At 42.8% G+C, this 24,517-nt stretch overlaps 1 protein-coding gene across 3 annotated transcripts in view; it reads right to left on the minus strand.

Moving 5' to 3' along the window:
* Positions 1-24,517, minus strand: part of HTR4 (5-hydroxytryptamine receptor 4) — a 922,564-nt gene that overhangs the window by 534,956 nt on the left and 363,091 nt on the right. For all 3 annotated transcript variants that reach the window (XM_077265736.1, XM_077265737.1, XM_077265738.1), the window contains exon 2: positions 21,043-21,124. In XM_077265736.1, the coding sequence (XP_077121851.1) occupies positions 21,043-21,068 (26 nt within the window). In that variant the 5' untranslated portion in view covers positions 21,069-21,124. The remainder of the gene's footprint in view (positions 1-21,042; positions 21,125-24,517) is intronic.

Consider the following 24,517-nt stretch of genomic DNA (forward strand, 5'->3'; position numbering starts at 1 on the left):
GTGCTATAAATTGTCTCCCTGGAAACAGACGGACCGTCAGCAGCAATGCTAATTGCACTCAGAAATAAAATATATTGAGATGTGCTTTGTGAAAATATTCCACCCTGTGTATTTTATCTGCAATCAGTGAAACATTACAATTGTGGTTTTTTTTTTCTATTTTTCTATAGTTACGTTACGACAATTGTTTTATATTAGGGCTCTTAGTCACAGCGTCGAGACACATTTCCAGTCATGCTGTATAGTGGCCTAATGTACATAAAAGTAAACTTTGGCTAGGAATCCCTAGTGCGCCTTCACTTCATTTTTACTTTTATACAGTAAATGTTTTGCATAAGGCTCGGTTCACTTTTGCGCGCCTGCATAGGACGAATATGGAGAATGCGTGCGCCTTACATCAAACGACACACACGTTCATCTACGTCTCTATATGATTTTATTTTATTCTTTCCTAAACTAGCTTTTAATGGCACACATTATATCTGAACGTTTCTTTACATCTCAAAAAAAAAAGTTTAACCCCTTCACACCCGGGCGATTTTCCTTTTTTATTTTTCTGTCAATATGGCCGAGTAAGGGCTCGGTTTTTGCGGGACAAGTTGTACTTTTGATTTTACCATATAGTGTACTGGAAAACGGAACAAAAAATTACAAGCGCGGTGAAAATGAAAAAAAAAATGCAATTCCAAAATTGTTTTTTTTGGGTTTTTTATATACCATGTTCACTATATTGTAAAACTAACCTTGTGCTATGATTCCTCAGGTCAGTACGAGTACATAGATACCAAACATGCATAGTTTATTTTTTTATTCAAGTGGTGAAAAAAATTTCAGATATTTGTATAAAAAAAAGTTTTTGCATTTGTCGCCATTTTCCAAGACCTGTAACATTCTCATATTTTTCTATGCCCCAAGATGATGTTTTTTATTAAGACCAATTTGGGTTAGATACAATGTTTTAATCGCCCATTGTTGCAATGTTATAGCAACCAAAAATCCTTAATTCTGGTGTTTTAATTTTGTTTCTCTTACGCAGTGTACACACCAGATTAAATTATTTGTTTTATTTTTAATGGGGCAAAAGGGTGGTGATTTTAACTTGTGTTTTTTTGTTTTCTTTTTTTCACTTTTTATTTTATTTTGACCCCTTAGGCTTCTTTCACACTTCAGTTGTTTGGCGTCAGTCACTTCAGACATAGTGACGGATCGACGGATCCGTCACAATTGTTGAGAAAACGGTTCCAACGGATCCGGTTTTTTGATGGATCCGTTACTTTGGGGTTGTCTGGAAAAAGTATCTACTTTTTGGAGCATGCGCAATTGAAAAAACGGATTGGGGCGACGGATCCGCCGAAATGACGGTCGCGACGGATCCGTCGCCCATAGGCGGCTATTCTATGGAATGACGGACGCGACGGATCCGCTGCGAACCGTCATTTCGGCGTTGACAAAAAACGTTTCAATGTCCGTCTATATCTAGACAACGTCCGCCAAATTTCGACGGATCCGTCGCATGACGGATGGAACTGACGACCATCCGTCACAATCCGTCGCCAATGCAAGTCTATGGGAAAATAACGGATCCGCCAAAAAAAAATGACGGATCCGTTATTTGAGGAAACTGGCGGTTTTAGACTGACGCCAAAAAACTGAAGTGTGAAAGAGGCCTTAGGAGACTTGAAGCAGCAATTGTCCAATGACTTGTACTATAAATAGCAGGTCTGCCTATGAACGCCAGCCACAAGCCGGCATTCACAAAAGTATCATAATGATGGCACAGGGGTCTTCTGCAGACCCCTGGCTGTCATGACAAACCATTGGCACCCCACTATAACCTGACAGGGGCGACAATGGGCTGGACTTGTTACGCGCTTCCGTCTGCCGCTGTCAATAACTGACTTGCAAACAGTGATAATAATAATGCTTGCAAATAATTCCAATTAGAAATGTAGATTAGTTGTTCTGATCAGCTATTTTGCTTAGGCCATGTGCTGGGCATTACAGTAGCTTAGGTATCCATGGCTCTCGCAGCGTATCACTGAGCCGCCATGAGAGTTCACTGGAGTTCATCAGCTGATCAGCTCCGGTGCTCTCACTCACGGCACTGCTGCATGGGAAAGTTCTCACACAGCGGTAGTTCCCTAAGTGAGAGCACCGGAGCTGATGAACTCTGGTGAACTCTCAGGGCAGATCAGTTATACACTGCGGGAGCGATTACCTCATGTCAGTGAATCGCCGGAGGCTGGGTAGAGGGGTCACATATCCCGATGTGACTGTTCTACACGTGAGATCGCTGTGGGACACTCAGTATTAAGTGGACTATGTCGGACAGGATAGTATTATATGTTGGTTTATTATTTTTTATTGTTTGCAGGAGACGAGGGCGTCGGGGATTAGGTGTTCAGTAAGTATGGTAAATTTAGATTCAATAAAGGAGTCTGTCTGATTATTTAAAATAAAGGACTTTATTCTGGCCGTGTCTTTATTTACCATGTAACTATAGGATTAGTAATGAATAGGTGTCTTATAGATGCTTCTCCATTACTAAAGTCATGGGCTTGATGTCACCTGACAATACGAAGGTGAAATCAACCTCACAAATATGAACCCCACTTGCCACCGCTACAGGGCAAGCAGGAACAGCGAGGCTAAGTGCCAGAATTGGCACATCTTATGGATGCGCCATTTCTGGGGTGACTGGGAGCTGATGTTTTTAGACTGGAGGGTTCCAATATCCATGGCCTCTTCCCAGGCTATTAATATCAGCCCACAGCTGCCTGCCTAGCTTTTGCTGGTTCGATTTTATAGGGGGTCCCCATGTCAATTTTTTTCTGAGGTTCCTCGGTAAGCTAGCCAGTAAAGGTTAAGAAAACAGCTGCAAGCTTATATTAATAGCCTGGGAACCTTTGGCTATTGGCTCCTTCCCAAAACATTAACATCAGACCTCAGCCGTTGGCTTTTCCTCTGCTGGTTTTGTAAATTATGTTGGAGCCCACGCAAATTAAAAAAAAATATTTTGGAAACATTAGCAGATATTGCATTTCACGTAGGTTTCTGGTAGTTGCTGTTTTGTTACAGCATATGTAGGTTGATTATGTTAATGCTCCTACATAGGCTGGTGACTGTGTGTGTGTGTGTGTGTGTGTGTGTGTGTGTGTGTGTGTGCGTGCGTGCGTGCGTGCGTGCGTGCGTGCGTGCGTGCGTGCGTGTCTTTATTTAATATTAATCAGGGTATCTGGCTTAAGAGGTTGAACAAGGAAATGACATCACAATTCTTTTTTTTTTTTAATAATATATCTTTATTTAGTTCTATAGATTTACAAAAACGCATGCAAAAACGCATAAAAAATGCAATAAAAAACAAATGTATTTTTAACTGTGTTTTTCTGCCAAGAGATGCAGAAACCTTGCAGAAATTTCTGCAAGCAAATACAGTATGCAACATGTGCACATAGCCTAAATATTACACATAAAATCTACAAATATCTGCATTTTTGTCAACATTACTTTTCCGGTTTTATATTATTCTATTAGAAACTGTCATCCAATATTATTTCTTAATTTTGTGAAGCATGGAACCTGGCTCTGATTCAGGACACAACCCCTGATCAGGAAATGTACTTTAACTAAATATAACTACTACCTGTAAAATAATCTTATTCCTATCAGCCTAGTACTAGATTTGCAGTTGAGCAATGCGTGTTGACAATACGTCTGGCACGCAAGAATATTTTTATTTTTGAATTAAATTTGACAAACACCCCTCCGTCAGTCACTTTTCTTTGTTTCATCAAACTTTGTCAAACAAATGACTGTTTGTTATTCAGGCATACTAACTTTAGTCTCACAGATCGGGCATGCTCATTTATCATTACTGACACTGTATTGCTCCAGCTTGAAAATCATGCTCAGGTAGCACCCATGTGATTCCTCTTTAGTTTTACTTTTCCTACTAATCTGTACATTTCTTCATTTTTAAATTTTCTTTTTTACATATAAAGCCCAAAACTGCTGGAAACAATATAATTTATTAAATATCTTTTTATTGAATTCTTAGGGTAATATGTCATTTCCAGTTAGTGTGTTGATCGCAGTGTGCTTTCTTGTGTAAAGAAAATGCTCTGCTGCCTTAAAGGGGTGCTCAAGGATTTATTTTTAAATGCCTCAGACTATTTAAAATGATATAAGAAATGCTAGCCCTTCTTGATCCCAACAGCTGCTGATACAGCGCTGACCTAGGCCTTACCTGTTTGTGCTTCCTGGTACCATCCTCGACACACTAGAAATGGCAAGAAACGTGCTCACAGCAAGTCATTTTCCGCAGGATTATGCTAAGTAAACTACATTATCAGGTTGGTGTTGTTACACAGATTAAAATGATACCTGGTGTGAAGAAATCTGTCTTGTGGTTCTTGTGTAATCAGTGTTAGAAGTTTTCAGTTAATGAGATACTCTTGCTCCAGGGTGGGACTTAGGCAGAGTCTTATCTTGATCTCTAGGCCAGAGATACAAAAAGAGACCTGCCCACAGGCTGCCCCAAAGCATTAACATCATAGAGACAGACTGTATGTGCTTTGGGGCGGCCCGTGGGCAGGTTTCTTCTTTGCTTCACTGGCCTAGAGATCTAGATTAGACTCTGCCTACAGTCCCATCCCAGAGCACAGGCATCTCATTAACTGAAAACTTCTAACACTGACAAGAACCCCAGGCATCACTTTAATCAGTGTAACAACGCTAACCTGACAATGCCTGTAGTTTACTGGCAAAATACCGCTGACAGGTTTGCTTTAATTACCAACCTTTAAGTAGAATAACCAAGAATCCTGAAGCACTAGAGAATAATCCGCAAAAAGTTAGCTCTTTATTCTATAGTATTATAATATCACGACAATATGAAGGCAAGGCAACATTTTGACCATATCTGGCCTTTCTGAGGCCTCAAAGTACAGCTGTGAGGCATGAGGAGGACAGATATGGCCAAAACATAGCTATCTCTTCCTATTGTTGTGATTTTATAATATTATGGTAAAAAGATCTAACTTTTTAAGGATTACCCTCAGATGATTCGTGAGTCTTGGATATTCCACTGTTTTGGGGCCTAGAGGGAGGCCCTCCTGAGCAAGCACAGAACTTATCAATGGTGCATACCAACCTGCAAGAAGCACATATGCAAATATTTTTGTTTGTTCACTTTTCAATTTTTTACTATTATTTAAAGGCATTTTTTTGCCTCTGAAAAAACACTGTTAAATTGGTAGTTTTGCAATCTATCTTGGCCATCTTAGTTCTTTTTTTATTCATACCTGTGTGTGGCACCCCAGGGTCCTGGTCGTCGCAGTGGCATTGCTTTCCTCCCAGGGAGAGTGATGCTTCGTTTGGAGGCAAGAAAGGATAACTGCATCCAGGTAACACAAACATGCAACACATTCACACTCCAGGCCACCAGGGGGAGCTTCTGCTCCTATTTATTAGGTCACTCCCCACATATATATAACTGGTAGTCTGTAGGGAAAGTTAGTCAGTTCCAGACAGAAGTTAGTTGCTGGCTGATCTCGGCTCAGTTAGCTCCAGACAGCTGTCTGAGGAGGATAGAAGGTTCACGGAGCTGTGTGCATGCCCACAGAGCTGCAGCTCCCAGAAAGAAACATTCAAGGCCGAATTGTTTGCAGCAAGCTCGCAGGAGAGGAAGCACAGGAGAGGATATCAGAAGGGGACCAGCCCCGAGCAGGCTGCCTCCTTCTGAGGCGCAGAAACGCCGGTAGCCGGAACACCGAGGTTGTGAGGACCTCTACACCTTACATCAGAGACCGGCAGGACAGCTAATTGCATGTTACCTGTCCGCACCTATACCCAGGAGGCACGGTAACACCCCACAAAGCTGAGTCATCTAAGAGATCCTATAAACAGGCTCAAGTCACCAGTCACGGGTTTTGTCTTATCCTATCAGGGGTACAGAGAGAGAGAGATAACATCTGTGAGGACCTTATGTGAAGCCATAGGAAGTAAGGGACTACACCACTACAGCGCAAAGGAAGGCTTTTATTCTCCACTTGGACAAGGGGACTCTGGACTTGCCTCCAAACCGGCCGGACCCTGCCTGCCCTTTGGTCTGGTGCCCTGGACTGTGGATGTTGGAGTCTTCAGTAAAGGTAATGAGACTGCAACCTTGTGTCCTCGTTCTCCACTGCGCCTCTCACCATCCTACCATCTACACACCGGGAAGCCCTGGGGACACACTTCACCTGTGGGAAGGTACACCATCTAGCTGCCATAACATCACCCCAGCGGACCTCTTAAAGCAGCGTCGGTCACCCTGACCGAATACCACAGGTGGCGTCACGAACATAAACTTTATCCCTTTAAAGACCTTCCCCCTTTTACATGGACGCCCTGGTCCACGGACCATGTAGCAGCCACCGTGACATCCCCCCGTGAACCGCAGGACCCTGTACCGAGTATCCCTAGCTCGCGGGGCGACTCATGTGCATCTTGTGAGATGTATGCATTCCTTGAACAGCCATTTGAGGGTGAATATATGTGCTCTCGATGTCAGCATGTTACCTGTTTGGAAGCCTAATTAATGGATCTAAAGGTGCAGCTTGCAACCATTGCAAACCTGGATTGGAGTTTAGAGCTCACGGAGTCTGCGCCGGCTGGGGCCAGTGATATGGAGGAGGGTGGAGGTGGGAAAGATCAGGACAGAGAAGTACATTGCTGGGTTACAGTTATAAGAAGGGGTAAGGGAAAAAGTGCGAGGGAGCCCAGTCCTGATATGGCACAACCTACTAAATATGCCAGTTTCACTGATATTAGGACTGTAAGCCCAACACTGGGATCACTACAGGCGGACGATTCTCCTAGCAACCAGGAAAAACAGCTGCTGTAGGAAGGAGGGAAATAGGAGCACAGCAAAAGCTGGACAGATGTCTATAATTAGGTGGGTAGAAAGGATCATCTGCCGCCAAGCAACAAGGATCCCTGATGAGCGGATAAAGCCTTGTTGTATGACAAGTGTTCACATGTAGGAAAAATGTAGAAATCCAGCAAACGGGTCTTTAAAATAACATCTTTATTGAAGATCCATTAAAAACCCAATGTGGAATTACATAACGCGTTTGTGACACAATGTCCTATATCATTACATACCTAGTTTACACGATAAAAATTGGACAATGAGTCCTCACTATGTCTGCATCTACTATAATTATCCTATTAGTGGCTGACTGGTGCTGCAATGGGCTTAATTTGAGATAGTTAATGTGTGGCTCTCTCAACTGCCAGGCAAAAAGCAATTTTTTTCAATTTTCAGGTGGTCGATTATTAGATTTGTCAATCTGCTCCAAATTGAAACAATTTTGCATAAAGAAATTGCCATGACTGCTCCATGTCATTTCCTGAATAAATATGCTAATAAAATTAACCTTGGTTATTTGCACCTATATGAAGTTTAAGTATTTTTTTATTGTAATTAATTGATGATAAGGTTGTAAAAAAACATCCCTCGGCTTTTTTAAAGGACACCCAAGTTTTTCTTCTCACCCCAATCACGTTTAATTTGCTACCTGTAATGCACTGCTGTAGTAATGTCAGATACAATATACATTTATGCACACAGTTGTTGTCTGGATACATAACACATATATTATGGCCTCCTGGGTTCAATTTGTCACATGAATATTGGTCAAAAAATAAACAGCTTTGTCCTTGCCATATAAACAGCTCAGAGAAATATACCGGAAAGTCAGAGACAATTATCTCACGAACATTGCAGAATGTCATGTATAGATTCAGAATTTAAAATGGTCTGAAAGTGAACAACCATTTATATTGATGGCTGTAATATCTGAGAAAGAATTACGGTATCTTTTAGGGGATTTAATACTGCTGTCATCATTCAAGGTCTTAATAAAAGACCTTTTTCCCAGAAGGTAAAAGAAAACCACAAAGTGGCAAGTTTTGTTTAGGTAAGTACAGAATATCACAAAAGTGAGTACACCCCTCATGTTTTTGTAAATATTTTATTATATCTTTTCGTGGGACAACACTGAAGATCTGTATATAGGGGAAGAAACGTGGATGTTCCACACTGCTGGTAGGTAGAATGTAGATCCATGATACACAAGGATGATTTTGCGGTTTTTACCAGTCGATGCGTTTTGAAGCTTTCCAACTTCATCCTCAGGATATAACCTCAATTTTGTGTGGTTGTACCCTGGATCTACATTCTACCAACCAGCAGCGTGGAACATCCACGTTTATTCCCCTATATACATATGCTCGGCAATCCAACAGGGAATGAGTGGAAATGAAGTGGTGGGCAAGTTCCCTATTTTGCCAATTGGTCCCCGTGGTTGGACCCCGCCAATCCTTGAGATAGTCTATCAATTGTTCTCTCCAGACAATGCCTTTAATGAGAATATTAGAGTGCATAAATGCAAGTAGCAGATGTAGTACAATAAAATTCACCATATCCTATTCAGATAAGTGTTCTATGCTATTTGCTAGAAATGTGCTAAGAAATAAATAAAAATGTTGGACTTCCAAAAGACCACTAAGGGTTTTTGATCTCAGCACCGAGCACCAGAGGATGTAGGACTTGTAGATTTGGCGAGCTGTGATATATTTTTACATGCTGACTCCCAAAAATGGTATCTACTAATACCACCATTGCTTACTTAGAAAAAGTTGGCATATATAGAAGATCTGCCGTATAATGCAGCCAACCATTACCTGCGTGTCCTCCTTTCTAATACTCAAAAGTAAAGGTACTACAATATACAAATTTCAGCGTGTAAAGAAAGTAACAATGGTAGCAAACAATGGTGATCAACAATTCCATAGATAGCCAGTGTTTCAAATATTATCACTTATGGTCCATTTGAATTGACCTATTTCTGCCCATTAACTAGCCCTGATCAATTATATATAACTAGATGGTGGCCCGATTCTAACGCATCGGGTATTCTAGAATATGTATGTATGTATATAGCAGCCACATAGTATATAGCACAGGCCACGTAGTATATAGGAGCCATGTAGTATATAGCAGACAAATAGTACATGGCCTGTGCTATATACTATGTGGCTGATATATACATACATACATATTGTAGAATACCCGATGCGTTAATACAGGCCACGCAATATATAACAGTGGCCACGCAGTATATAACGCAGCCCAAACAGTATATAACACAGCCCACGTACTATATAACACAGCCCACGCAGTATATAGCAGACACGCAGTATATAACACAGGCGACATAGTATACAGTGGGGCAAAAAAGTATTTAGTCAGTCAGCAATAGTGCCAGTTCCACCACTTAAAAAGATGAGAGGCGTCTGTAATTTACATCATAGGTAGACCTCAACTATGGGAGACAAACTGAGAAAAAAAAATCCAGAAAATCACATTGTCTGTTTTTTTATCATTTTATTTGCATATTATGGTGGAAAATAAGTATTTGGTCAGAAACAAAATTTCATCTCAATACTTTGTAATATATCCTTTGTTGGCAATGACAGAGGTCAAACATTTTCTGTAAGTCTTCACAAGGTTGCCACACACTGTTGTTGGTATGTTGGCCCATTCCTCCATGCAGATCTCCTCTAGAGCAGTGATGTTTTTGGCTTTTCGCTTGGCAACACGGACTTTCAACTCCCTCCAAAGGTTTTCTATAGGGTTGAGATCTGGAGACTGGCTAGGCCACTCCAGGACCTTGAAATGCTTCTTACGAAGCCACTCCTTCGTTGCCCTGGCGGTGTGCTTTGGATCATTGTCATGTTGAAAGACCCAGCCACGTTTCATCTTCAATGCCCTTGCTGATGGAAGGAGGTTTGCACACAAAATCTCACGATACATGGCCCCATTCATTCTTTCATGTACCCGGATCAGTCGTCCTGGCCCCTTTGCAGAGAAACAGCCCCAAAGCATGATGTTTCCACCACCATGCTTTACAGTAGGTATGGTGTTTGATGGATGCAACTCAGTATTCTTTTTCCTCCAAACACGACAAGTTGTGTTTCTACCAAACAGTTCCAGTTTGGTTTCATCAGACCATAGGACATTCTCCCAAAACTCCTCTGGATCATCCAAATGCTCTCTAGCAAACTTCAGACGGGCCCGGACATGTACTGGCTTAAGCAGTGGGACACGTCTGGCACTGCAGGATCTGAGTCCATGGTGGCGTAGTGTGTTACTTATGGTAGGCCTTGTTACATTGGTCCCAGCTCTCTGCAGTTCATTCACTAGGTCCCCCCGCGTGGTTCTGGGATTTTTGCTCACCGTTCTTGTGATCATTCTGACCCCACGGGGTGGGATTTTGCGTGGAGCCCCAGATCGAGGGAGATTATCAGTGGTCTTGAATGTCTTTCATTTTCTAATTATTGCTCCCACTGTTGATTTCTTCACTCCAAGCTGGTTGGCTATTGCAGATTCAGTCTTCCCAGCCTGGTGCAGGGCTACAATTTTGTTTCTGGTGTCCTTTGACAGCTCTTTGGTCTTCACCATAGTGGAGTTTGGAGTCAGACTGTTTGAGGGTGTGCACAGGTGTCTTTTTATACTGATAACAAGTTTAAACAGGTGCCATTACTACAGGTAATGAGTGGAGGAAAGAGGAGACTCTTAAAGAAGAAGTTACAGGTCTGTGAGAGCCAGAAATCTTGATTGTTTGTTTCTGACCAAATACTTATTTTCCACCATAATATGCAAATAAAATGATAAAAAAACAGACAATGTGATTTTCTGGATTTTTTTTTCTCAGTTTGTCTCCCATAGTTGAGGTCTGCCTATGATGTAAATTACAGACACCTCTCATCTTTTTAAGTGGTGGAACTTGCACTATTGCTGAATGACTAAATACTTTTTTGCCCCACTGTATAACACAGGCCACGTAATATATAGCACAGCCCATGCAGTACAAAACACAGCCCACATAGTATCTAACACTGGCCACATAGTACATAGCAGCCGCATGGTATATAACACAGCCCACATAGTATAAAGCAGTGTGGGCACCATATCCCGATTTCAAAAAATTATTAAAATAAAAAATAGTTATACACTGTGTTCCAAATTATTATGGAAATAATATTTCCTCATATTTTCTCTAAATTACCTATCTGAATTGCAGTCATTGTTATTTTCCAGTCATCTACTATTCTAGTATAATTGCAATGTTTTGGAACAAACTGCCTATGAAAACAGTATCTTTTAAAAAAAATAAACACTCAAAATGCATGTTCCAAATTATTATGTACAGCAGAGTTTTCAACCTTTTTTTTTATTTTGAGCAAAAAAATGGTCAATTGTGAAGTTATAAGCATTATCAGCTTATTACAAAATTAAATCAAACAGTTTTCAAGTGAAAACTTTATTCTAGGTGATGTTACATTTGCACATAGGACCCCTTGTTCGAAAGAAGCTTCTGAACTCTCTCGTCCATTGAATTTGTCAGTTTTTGGATGGTTTCTGCTTCAATTGTTTTGCATGTGGACAGAATACCCTCCCAGAGCTGTTGCTTAGATGTGAACTGCCTCCCGCCATCATAGACACTCCTTTTGATGATGCTCCAGAGGTTCTCAATGGGGTTGAGGTCAGGTGAAGATGGTGGCCACACCATAAGTTTGTCCTCTTTTATGCCCATAGCAGCCAGAGATACAGATGTGTTTTTTGCAGCATGAGACGGTGCATTATCATGCATGAAAATGATCTTGCTGCGGAAAGTACGGTTCTTCCTCTTGAACCATGGCAGGAAGTGTTATTTTAGAAACTCCACATAGATTATGGAGTTCATCTTTACCCCTTCAGGGATCATAAAGGGGTCGACAATCTCTCTCCCCATGATTCCAGCCCAAAACATTACTCCACCTCCTCCTTGTTGGCGCCTTAGCCGTGTTTTCATGGGGTGTCCATCAACCAGCCATCCTCCACTCCATCCATCTGGACCATCGAGCGTTGCACGTCACTCATCGGTGAACAAAACAGTTTGGAAGTCAGTCTTCATGTATCGTTTGGCCCACTGGAGCCGTTTCTGCTTGTGTGCAGTGGATAGAGGTGGTCGACAGGATGGCTTACGCACAGCTGCAAACCTCTGAAGGACCCTGCATCTTGTTGTTCTGGGGACGTTGGAGGCACCAGCAGCTTCAAAAACTTGTCTGCTGCTATGACAAGGCATTTTTGCAGCTGCTCTTTTAACCTTACGCAATTGCCTGTTGGAAAGAGTCCTCAATTTTTCCTTATCAGCACACACACATGTGTGCTGGGAATCAGCTACATACTTCTTGATTGTGCGATTATCACGATGAAATGTCTTGGCAATGTTGATTGTAGTCATGCCTTGACCTAAATACTCCACAATTTGTTGCTTCTCAGCAGCCGACACATCCTTTTTCTTTCCCATTTTGGCCAAAAATGTAGGCTGCTTAATAATGTGGAACAGCCTTCTTAAGTAGTCTTGCCTTTATTTGGACACACCTGCCAAACTAATTTGCACAGGTATCTGCAATTGCTTTCAGTGATATAAAGAGCCCTGACACACATCACCATCAATGAGTTTAAATGACAAACAAAAAAATTCTAACCTTATCACTCCTAAACTCTTTGTGCATAATAATTTGGAACACAGTGTATACTCACCCGCCGGGATCCAGCGAAGCTCTGGCGATGCGTGCGCGGCTGCCGCCACCTTCTGTTCCCAGGATGCATTGCAAAATTACCCACATGACTTAGAGGTCTCGCGAGACCGCTAAGTCTTCTGGGTAATTTTGCAATGCATCTCTGTTAACGGAAGATGGCGGGAGCCACGCACGCCTCGGCGGACTACTAAATGTGAGAATAGCAGGTTTTTTGTTTTTTATTATTTTTAACATTACATCTTTTTACTATTGATGCTGCATAGGCAGCATCAATAGTAAAAAGTTGGGGACACACAGGGTTAATAGCAGCGATAACGGACTGCGTTACACCGCGGCATAGCGCGGTCCATTACCGCTGGCATTAACCCTGTGTTAGCGGTGACGGGAGGGGAGTATGCGGGTGCCAGGCACTGACTGCAGGGGAGTAGGGAGGGACTAATCGGACTTTGCCCGTCGCTGGTTTGTCGCGGCAGCCATGACAGGCAGCTGGCGAGACCAATCAGCGATGCGGGATTTCCATTAAGGAAGTTGCGGACAGAAAGACGGAAGTACCCCTTAGACAATTATATATATAGATTTGAGTGCTCATTTACTGATGTGTCTACGCAGGCCAATGGGAACTATATAATCATTAATACAATTGTTTTTATCCCCACAAACAGCATCATGTTATCAGCACAAATCCTTTTTACGCAGTTGATATGCTGCCAATGTTAATAATTATTTAAGCATTTTGCTCATTGGAAAGTTTACACCAGGAATGAGCGTTACAAACATTCATTAGCCAATTATCATCTAGTGTAAATGCTCTTTTAAACTGTGGCATTAAAGCGTAGTCATCGTTTTAACTTTTATTTCATAAATTAACAGTACACATTAAAATAAGCAACTGTGTAATATATCTTATCAGACAAATTTGCTTCTTTCTCCTCCTGAATTGATCTTAATTCATGGATATAATCTATAAAATGTGTATTCTGTGAAGACTGATTTTCCCATTACTGAGATAGGAGATGGCAGTTGGTGTTTTTAGAATTCTGTGGGAAGGGGAGAAGGGAGAAGTTAGAGACAGACATGGACATGAGGGGAGAAGGGAGAAGTTAGAGACAGACATGGACACAAGGGGAGAAGGGAGAAGTTAGAGACAGACATAAACATGAGGGTAGAAGGTAGAAGTAAGAGACAGACATGGACATGAGGGGAGAAAGGAGAAATTAGAGACAGACATGAACATGAGGGGAGAAGGGAGAAGTTAGAGACAGACATGGACATGAGGGTAGAAGTTAGAGACTGACATGGACATGAGGGGAGAAGGGAGAAGTTAGAGACCGACATAGACATGAGGGGAGAAGGGAGAAGTTAGAGACCGGCATGGACATGAGAGGAGAAGGGAGAAGTTAGAGACAGACATGGACATGAGGGGAGAAGTTAGAGACCGACATGGACATGAGGGGAGAAAGGAGAAGTTAGAGACCGGCATGGACATGAGGGGAGAAGGGAGAAGTTAGAGACAGACATGGACATGAGGGGAAAAGGGAGAAGTTAGAGACAGACATGGACATGAGGGGAGAAGGGAGAAATTAGAGACCGACATGGACATGAGGGGAGAAGGGAGAAGTTAGAGACCGACATGGACATGAGGGGAGAAGGGAGAAGTTAGAGACCGACATGGACATGAGTGGAGAAGGGAGAAGTTAGAGACCGACATGGACATGAGGGAAGAAGGGAGAAGTTAGAGACCGGCATGGACATGAGGGGAGAAGGGAGAAGTTAGAGACAGACATGGACATGAGGGGAGAAGGGAGAAGTTAGAGACAGACATGGACATGAGGGGAGAAGGGAGAAGTTAGAGACAGACATGGACATGAGGGGAGAAGGGAGAAGTTAGAGACAGACATGAACATGAGGGGAGAAGGGAGAAGTTAGAGACAGACATGGACATGAGGGGAGAAGGGAGAAGTTAGAGATAGACATGGACATGAGGGGAGAAGGGAGAAGTTACAGTCCGACATGGACATGAGGGGAGAAAGGAGAAGTTAGAGATGACATGGACATGAGTGGAGAAGGGAGAAGTTAGAGACCGACATGGACATGAGGGAAGAAGGGAGAAGTTAGAGACAGGCATGGACATGAGGGGAGAAGGAAGAAGTTAGAGACAGACATGGACATGAGAGGAGAAGGGAGAAGTTAGAGACAGACATGGACATGAGGGGAGAAGGGAGAAGTTAGAGACCGACATGGATATGAGTGAAGAAAGGAGAAGTTAGAGATTGACATGGACATGAGAGGAGAAGGGAGAAGTTAGAGACAGACATGAACATGAGGGGCGAAGGGAGAAGTTAGAGACAGACATGGACATGAGGGGAGAAGGGAGAAGTTAGAGACAGACATGGACATGAGGTGAGAAGGGAGAAGTTAGAGACCGACATGGACATGAGGGGAGAAAGGAGAAGTTAGAGATGACATGGACATGAGGGGAGAAGAGAGAAGTTACAGTCCGACATGGACATGAGGGGAGAAGGGAGAAGTTAGAGACCGACATGGACATGAGGGGAGAAAGGAGAAGTTAGAGATGACTTGGACATGAGGGGAGAAGGGAGAAGTTACAGTCCGACATGGACATGAGGGGAGAAGGGAGAAGTTAGATTCAGACATGAACATGAGGGGAGAAGGGAGAAGTTACCAAGAAAAAAAGAGAAAAGAATGGACCAAATTAAGCCTGCACAACCATGTACCAAAAAATATCAAACCATGTTTATTGAACACCAAAAAAGAACATTAAAAGCATCTAAAATACAACTAAGTGTATAACACCCCAATATAATCTCCTAGATGCATAACAATAATATGCAGCAACCAACCATATAACACATGTAGTGATATTTATCACTGAATCCAAATATATAGTGTATAAATACATTACCACATAGATCACAAAATGTGTAGTAACCAGGTCACTGGAAGGTGTAGCCCATAAAGGGTTAAGAGAGACCTAGACAAATAAGGCAAAGTTTCCCACTGAAGGGTCTATATAGACCGCATATCACCGAATAGATACTTTGCTGGATCCGCATTCCTGGTAAGTATGGAACAGCAGGTCAGGGAATAAGGCCAGAGCTGCAAAGTTACAAAACCACATGCCGTGAATGGCCAGTCAGTGGTCAGGAGGGGTTGTAAAAAGCAGAGCCCCACGCGTATCGCCGCTACCGCGGCTTCGTCAGGGGAAGTGGGGTATCTGGTGTTCAACCAACCCATAAATAGAAGCCAAAATCTGTATTATAGCGTACCGGTGTGCTCCCACATGGAGCGGCAGAGAGGAGGTGGAGCGAGAATGCAGCCACATGTAGGAAGATGGAAAAGATACGGAGGCCTCCGTAGGACATAGTCGGCGCATGCGCAGACGCGGCTCGGTGTCTGAGCCGCACTGCGCATGCGTCAGGAGCATGAAGACGCTACGAAATGCATAAAGCGCAGGAATCAAAGGACTATATGGCTATATATTCATATGCGCAACCGAAGGGAATAATTTCTCTCCATTTTAGATGTGCAAGAAAAAAGTATATTCAATGTGGGTATATGCCAGTGCCATTATAAAAGATACCTCACAATCAGTAGTGGAGTATGTTTAAAGGTAGACTATGATGGATCATAATAAATTGATCCCGCACTAAAGATGAAGACCTAAAACATTTTATATGTTGCCGAAAATACATAAGGATAGTGTTAAACCTCCCGGCAGACCCATCGTGTCAAGTATTGGCAGCATGTGTGAGAGGGCAGGAGAATACTTGGATTTCTTCCTTCAACCTATCGCCTCTTCCCTTCCTTCATTTATTCGAGATTCCTCACATTTTATCAGCATGTGTGGCCAGGTGGTACTCCCAAGTGATTTTTTATTAATTACTTGTGATGTAGAATCACTTTACTCGAATATTGGCCATCAAGACGGGATAAGAGCGTTAACGTACTTTCTTGACAAGAAAACATCTATGGATAGAGGTCATGATTCGTTTCTTCTTGATTTGATGTCCTTTGTACTTCACCATAATTTTTTTCTATTCGACAGAGTCTATTACCTCCAGCGATCGGGCGTGGCGATGGGCGCGAGATGTGCGCCAGCCTACGCTAACATCTTTTTAGGCTGGTGGGAGGAGTTATTTGTATACTCCTCCCCCTCATTCGCGGCCCACGTCCACGCCTGGTATCGCTACATAGACGATGTCTTCATTATTTGGAAAGGCACCAAAGAAGAATGCGTTATGTTCCTTAACGAGCTGAATTCCAATTCTGTTAACATTTTTCTCACATTTTCCATCTCTACCAGTGACACCACCTTTCTGGATCTGAGGGTATTTTCGCATGAACAACGTTTGGCCACTGACCTCTTTAGAAAGCCTACGTCAACGAACTCACTTCTGGAATTTTCTAGCTTCCACCCCTGGCATACAAAGGTGGGTGTCCCTACGGGACAGTTTTTACGCACCAGACGAAACTGTACCCTTGACACCGATTTTTTGACCCAGGCTCGGGAGCTTTCGGATCGGTTTCGCCACAGGGGATATCCTAAGCGTGTAATATCCACAGCCTATCAGAGGGCGAGGAGGCAAGATCAAGGGTCTCTTTTATCCCCCAGGAGACGAAGTCAGGAGAGTCAGACCAGGTTTATCACTGATTTCAACAACAATTGGCAACAGGTCAGTGACATCTTGTCTAGGCACTGGCAGATTCTCCGAACGGACATACACACTTCGGAGGTCACTAGCAATAGGCCCCTGCTCACAGCACGGCGTGCACCTAACCTTAGGGACATTTTGACTCGGAGTCACTTTAAGAGACCGACGATTAAACTCAATAGAGGTATTACCTTGAAAGGGTCATTTCCATGTGGAGACTGCAATATCTGTCCCCACATGACACCTACCCGTGATCTCTTTATGCACCCTATTCTGTGTACTAAACATCTCTTGAGGTCTTATATCAATTGTAGATCCAGGGATGTGATATACGCACTTATTTGTCCCTGTAGGATGTTATACGTTGGGCAAACCACTCAGGAGCTCAGGAGGCGCACCCAAAAACACATTTCTACAATACACTTGGCGTCCTCAGATCAGAGGAAAGGTAAGACTCTAACCCCAGTGGCCGAACATTTTTTGGCCAATCATAGTGGCTCCTCAGCCAATTTACAAGTGGTGGGCCTGCAGAAACTTACCCCCAATGAGAGAGGGGGCAATAAAAGTAGGCTACTTCTCCAAATTGAGTCCAAATGGATTTTTAAGTTACAAACAGTGGCCCCTGTGGGTTTGAATGAGGAACTCCTATTTACAGGGTTCCTAGGTTAGTAGATCCATCTCCATGGAGTGGCAGTCGACATAACATCAGATGTCTTTTATACTGTTTGATTGACCTATGGCTTCTAAAGATATGGTTCGTCTCTCCTTATTGATGTTCCCTTTTCTTCCTAGTTATCTCTTGGGTGGTTGTCCATTGGTATCCGCCTTATGGGATTTTACAGCTATTCGGTCATATTGGAGCTCGGACTGTCTAGGATAGATGTTTACTATGGATTTTACCACCACTTTCATCAGTTTTATCATCTTATGGGAGCATGAATCGCTTGGGACGGATGTTTTGAACTAAAGAAGGACCAATATTGAACTTTTCATCTTGGACTTTCCCTATACATGACTTGAGTTTCCTCGCTTTTTGGGCTCAGGATACAGCTGATACCATCTCGGGGATTTAAAGTGATGAAGCAGTATTCAACAAAGGACATTTATCGTTTGTTTTGTGCCAATTAGTGGAGGATTATTGGGCGGGTGAAGATTTGCCTCTATGGATATATATAAGAAACATCAACTTATATATTTCTACTCTTGATTGATATACGGTCATTATTGATTGCTATTAACATGCACCTTCTCCCTCCCCCTCCCCCCTTTTTTAGGTCTTCATCTTTAGTGCGGGATCAATTTATTATGATCCATCATAGTCTACCTTTAAACATACTCCACTACTGATTGTGAGGTATCTTTTATAATGGCACTGGCATATACCCACATTGAATATACTTTTTTCTTGCACATCTAAAATGGAGAGAAATTATTCCCTTCGGTTGCGCATATGAATATATATAGCCATATAGTCCTTTGATTCCTGCGCTTTATGCATTTCGTAGCGTCTTCATGCTCCTGACGCATGCGCAGTGCGGCTCAGACACCGAGCCGCGTCTGCGCATGCGCCGACTATGTCCTACGGAGGCCTCCGTATCTTTTCCATCTTCCTACATGTGGCTGCATTCTCGCTCCACCTCCTCTCTGCCGCTCCATGTGGGAGCACACCGGTACGCTATAATACAGATTTTGGCTTCTATTTATGGGTTGGTTGAACACCAGATACCCCACTTCCCCTGACGAAGCCGCGGTAGCGGCGATACGCGTGGGGCTCTGCTTTTTACAACCCCTCCTGACCACTGACTGGCCATTCACGGCATGTGGTTTTGTAACTTTGCAGCTCTGGCCTTATTCCCTGACCTGCTGTTCCATACTTACCAGGAATGCGGATCCAGCAAAGTATCTATTCGGTGATATGCGGTCTATATAGACCCTTCAGTGGGAAACTTTGCCTTATTTGTCTAGGTCTCTCTTAACCCTTTATGGGCTACACCTTCCAGTGACCTGGTTACTACACATTTTGTGATCTATGTGGTAATGTATTTATACACTATATATTTGGATTCAGTGATAAATATCACTACATGTGTTATATGGTTGGTTGCTGCATATTATTGTTATGCATCTAGGAGATTATATTGGGGTGTTATACACTTAGTTGTATTTTAGATGCTTTTAATGTTCTTTTTTGGTGTTCAATAAACATGGTTTGATATTTTTTGGTACATGGTTGTGCAGGCTTAATTTGGTCCATTCTTTTCTCTTTTTTTCTTGGTGTCGATTTATTATTGGACTTAGCCTAGCACCCTTTTTAAACGGCTGCAGTGCACCCTGTATCTACAATATTGAGAAGGGAGAAGTTAGAGACGGACATGGACATGAGGGGAGAAGGGAGAAGTTAGAGACCGACATGGACATGAGGGGAGAAGGGAGAAGTTAGAGACGGACATGGACATTTTGCTGCAAGTTCTTCAGAAATGACAGTTGTTGCTCATAAAGTTCTATGGAAAACTATCCATCTCCTATCTTAATAATAGGAAGATCTGGATTCACTGAAGACAGATTTTACCTGTGAATTGAGAATTTTGAGAGTAATTAATCAGTACAATAAATGTAAAAAGTGGATTTCGCTAATAAAGTATATTATACAGTTTTTTTTTGGTGTACTATTGATTAATGAACTAAGAAATTAAAGGGAACCTGTCACCCCATTTTTTCGGTATGAGATAAAAATACTGTTAAATAGGGCCTGAGCTGTGCATTACAATAGTGTATTTTGTGGACCCCGATTCCCCACCTATGCTGCCGAAATACGTTACCGAAGTAGTCATTTTCGCCTGTCAATCAGGCTGGTCAGGTCAAAAGGGTGTGGTGTCCTCCCCCAGATCTTGCGTAGTTTTCCGTTGGTGGCGTAGTGGTGTGCGCATGCCCAAGGTCCCGATTCCTCTGCCAGGGGTGTGAAAACAACAGCGATGTCCGTTATTCCATTGGTGGTCGGTGGGCGCGGCCATCTTACTTTGGCCGCAGAATCGGCGCTCTGCTGGCCGCGGCTTCAGGAAAATGGCCGCGGGCATCCGCGCGTGCGCAGATGGCTATCGCGGCGGCCATTTTCGTGAAGCAGAATTCGCATCTCGGCTTCACGAAAATGGCCGCCGCGATAGCCATCTGCGCACGCGCGGATGCCCGCGGCCATTTTCCTGAAGCCACGGCCAGCAGAGCGCCGATTCTGCGGCCAAAGCAAGATGGCCGCGCCCACCGACCACCAATGGAATAACGGACATCGCTGTTGTTTTCACACCCCTTGCAGAGGATTCGGGACCTTGGGCATGCGCGCACCACTACGCCACCAACGGAACACTACGCAAGATCTGGGGGAGGACACCACACCCTTTTGACCTGACCAGCCTGATTGACAGGCGAAAACGACTACTTCGGTAACGTATTTCGGCAGCATAGGTGGGGAATCGGGGTCCACAAAATACACTATTGTAATGCACAGCTCAGGCCCTATTTAACGGTATTTTTATCTCATACCGAAAAAACGGGGTGACAGGTTCCCTTTAAAGCAATGGTTACTCTTTGAATACAAAGTAGTCTCGAAAGCTTTCAATTTGTTATCATCTTTTTAGTCAGCCATTAAAAGGTATCAACCACTGAGGACTCTCAATTCTAAATATTTTTCTACTCTTTGAATAAACATCAGTTAATTAAAACATAATTAGTATAGTTTTACCTCACATTACTATCAAGTTCTTCCATCACAGTCAGTAGGCATGGAGGGCTGAGAGGTTAATGCCCTTGTGACCAAGCTTGCCCTGCAAAGACACATGTAAAGAAACACAAATAAGTTTACTATTAGCAGCTTATAATGGTGTAATAGAGTTTATATATCAGCTATTAAAGAGAAAGGCAACATAGCACATGAAACAATATTATTCCAACTGGTTTTCTTCAGCTGTAAGTACATACTTCATAATTGGAGTTTATGGAAAATAAGTGCTTGACCTTGCAAAACCCAAACCTCTACCTCACCCATGTAATCTCTACAGACAGGTTGTATAGCCGCACATTTCAAAGTAACCCATGGCTGTCTGGACTAGTTGTAGAGGTGCACAATGTAGATTCGCATCCTTGAGTTACTTACGGATAAATGTTCTCCATACTAAATTAAAAATACAAGAACCTGCTTATTCATAGACTTTTTAATGCAGAATTCTATGTGGTGAAATTATTATTTCCAACTATTGCTTTGTCTTGTTTTGCACCAAAACTTAACAGTAATTTATTTTCTGGCATACTGATGAAGGTCTTATGACTGAAAAACATTTATCCACAGTCTGTTATACTCAGGAAAATCTGTAAATAAACAAATTGTTGCATGGTTTATTGGGTATGCAAGATGTTCATCAATATAGCAGCCCGAGCATGAAAAACTCACCCACCTAACCCTATGTAGAGATCTGTCATACAGTACATATACTGGACGAAGCATTTCAATGCGAAACGAAATGCGCGTCGGGTGTGGTGGGTTCCTCGGGTGCGCCTCTCTCGGTAAATATGACTGATTTACATTAATTATTTTGCTACGCATGTATGTCACTGATATGATTTGCTTTTTGCCTCCTCTGTGCTAGTAAGGATACCTTTTTATACTAGATTGAATTACACTGGCATATTTATATCTTCATCATTTTATTGATTGGTTCCATGTTTGCACATGAAGGGCGAACTATTTTATCAATTGATAATATTTCATGCTTAATATGTTACTTTAAGTTTTCGTATTATGATTTATGGGCGTTTCCTGTAGGTATCCCACCTGTTTTTCTCCTGTACCTTTGGTATCCGCTTTGTTTTTGAATAGTCTATTTTTTTAGAATAAAGATATTTATAATTTTTATTTATTGGCCTTATGTGGAGTTTTGCTTCTTTTGGTTTTTCATACACTGTAGAAGACAACCTCATGCTGCTAGTCCATGGTTTTGGCTTCTTACAAACTATTTTAGTTAAGTACTTCAGCGGGAATCAATTTTGCGAACTCACAGATTTATGCAAACTTCTAGATATCTGAAATGATGAGTAAGTGCACATTTATTATTGGCACTCTAAGGGTACCGTCACACAGTGGCATTTTCATCGCTACGACGGCACGATTTGTGACGTTCCAGCGATATAGTTACGATCTCGCAGTGTCTGACACGCTACTGCGATCAGGGACCCTGCTGAGAATCGTACGTCGTAGCAGATCGTTTGAAACTTTCTTTCGTCGCTGGATCTCCCGCTGTCATCGCTGGATCGTTGTGTGTGACAGCGATCCAGCGATGCGACCGCTGGTAACCAGGGTAAACATCGGGTTACTAAGCGCAGGGCCGCGCTTAGTAACCCGATGTTTACCGTGGTTACCAGCGTAAAAGTAAAAAAAAACAAACCGTACATACTCACCATCTGATGTCCGTCAGGTCCCTTGCCGTCCGCTTCCCGCTCTGACTGTCTGCCGGCCGGAAAGTGAGAGCAGATCACAGCGGTGACGTCACCACTGCACTCTGCTCTCACTGTACGGCGGCACTCAGTCAGAGCGGGAAGCAGACGGCAAGGGACCTGACGGACATCAGATGGTGAGTATGTACGGTTTTTTTTTTTTTACTTTTACGCTGGTAACCACGGTAAACATCGGGTTACTAAGCGCGGCGCTGCGCTTAGTAACCCGATGTTTACCCTGGTTACCAGCGAACCTCGGCATCGTTGGTCGCTGGAGAGCGGTCTGTGTGACAGCTCCCCAGCGACCACACAACGACTTACCAACGATCACGGCCAGGTCGTATCGCAGGTCGTGATCGTTGGTAAATCGTATAGTGAGACGGTACCCTAAGAATTCCAGCTGCAAAACCACCACTGTTGTGACTTTTTATTGGGCAAGCCTAAAAAATAAAAACTGATCATTTTTTTTATAACCAGTGTAGCAGATGAGCCAGCACAGTGTGTAGTAGTTTTGGTCCAGTTATTCTAGTTTGACCATTTAAAGTAAATTTGTCATTTGGATCAACCCTCCTACGCTGTCTATATGGGCATGTAGGTTATAGAAAACTGTATAACATGATACCTTGATATCTCTGATCTGATTTCTCATTCCAGAGATATCCACGTTTTTCTTGTATGTAAATAAGCTGTCCCACGCATATGGGCTGGACACTGTTCTGCATGAGAATCTGCATCCAGAACTTATTTTTAATAAAAAGGGTCTTACCAGTGCGATACATGTAACTAACTTTGAAAACAAACACGTTAGCACATTAGCAGCTCTCACAGCTCTGCTGTATTGCAACTTTGTCTACCTGTGAGATGGAAGCAATATCGGAGAGGAACCTGCAGATGTGTCAGTTATACCCACACACAGCTCTGCAATGAGATGAAGAAAGCAGAGAGTGGCCACTACACATCACACTGGTAATGCCCTTGTCACGGTTGCTCTGCTCAGTGTCTGGGACTCTGTGATGGACAGCTCTGTCATCCTATCCTGTACTGGGGCGTGCTGAGCTGTCGGTGCTTTGATTGACAGCTCGGTTGACCTATCTGAGTGGGAGGTACAGAGATTTTCACAGGTGCTCCCTGTTCTTGGTAATTGCCCTGCTACTTAGGTGAGCTGTCTACTCCAGATCACAGCCAGTCAAAAGCTTGTACTAAGCCCATGCTCTCTGGTGTGTTCGCCTATTCCCTCTGCTGTAAGTTCTGATCTTCTGCTGCTGACCTTTAGACCATGTCCTGACTACCTGTTTGTTATTGCCCCTTTGCATCTGATATTCTGCAGCTGACCTTTGGACTGTGTTCTGACTACCCATTTGTTATTGTGCTTATCCGCTATTTCTCTGGTATTCTGACCCTGGCATGTGACCTGACTTACGACTTTGTATTTTCCCTTGATTTACAACGTGCTCTTTTGGTATTGACCCCGGAATGTCTGACTTCACTGACTCAAGGCCTGGCCATGTCTTGTGACTAGCATCACAGCGCTCTTTCGTCTAAAATAATCTCAGGAGGCAGATTCTCATTCAGATCAGTGTCTGGCCCATAGATTGGAACAGCTTATTTATATATTAAAAAAATGTGAATATCTTTGAAAAAAAAACATCAGATCGCATATTCCAAGGTATCATTTTATTCAACTTCCTATGACCTGCATGCCAATATAGACGACTTAGTAGGGTTGGTTC

Source organism: Ranitomeya variabilis, chromosome 5 (genome assembly GCF_051348905.1).
Source record: "Ranitomeya variabilis isolate aRanVar5 chromosome 5, aRanVar5.hap1, whole genome shotgun sequence".
Taxonomy (NCBI): domain Eukaryota; kingdom Metazoa; phylum Chordata; class Amphibia; order Anura; family Dendrobatidae; genus Ranitomeya; species Ranitomeya variabilis.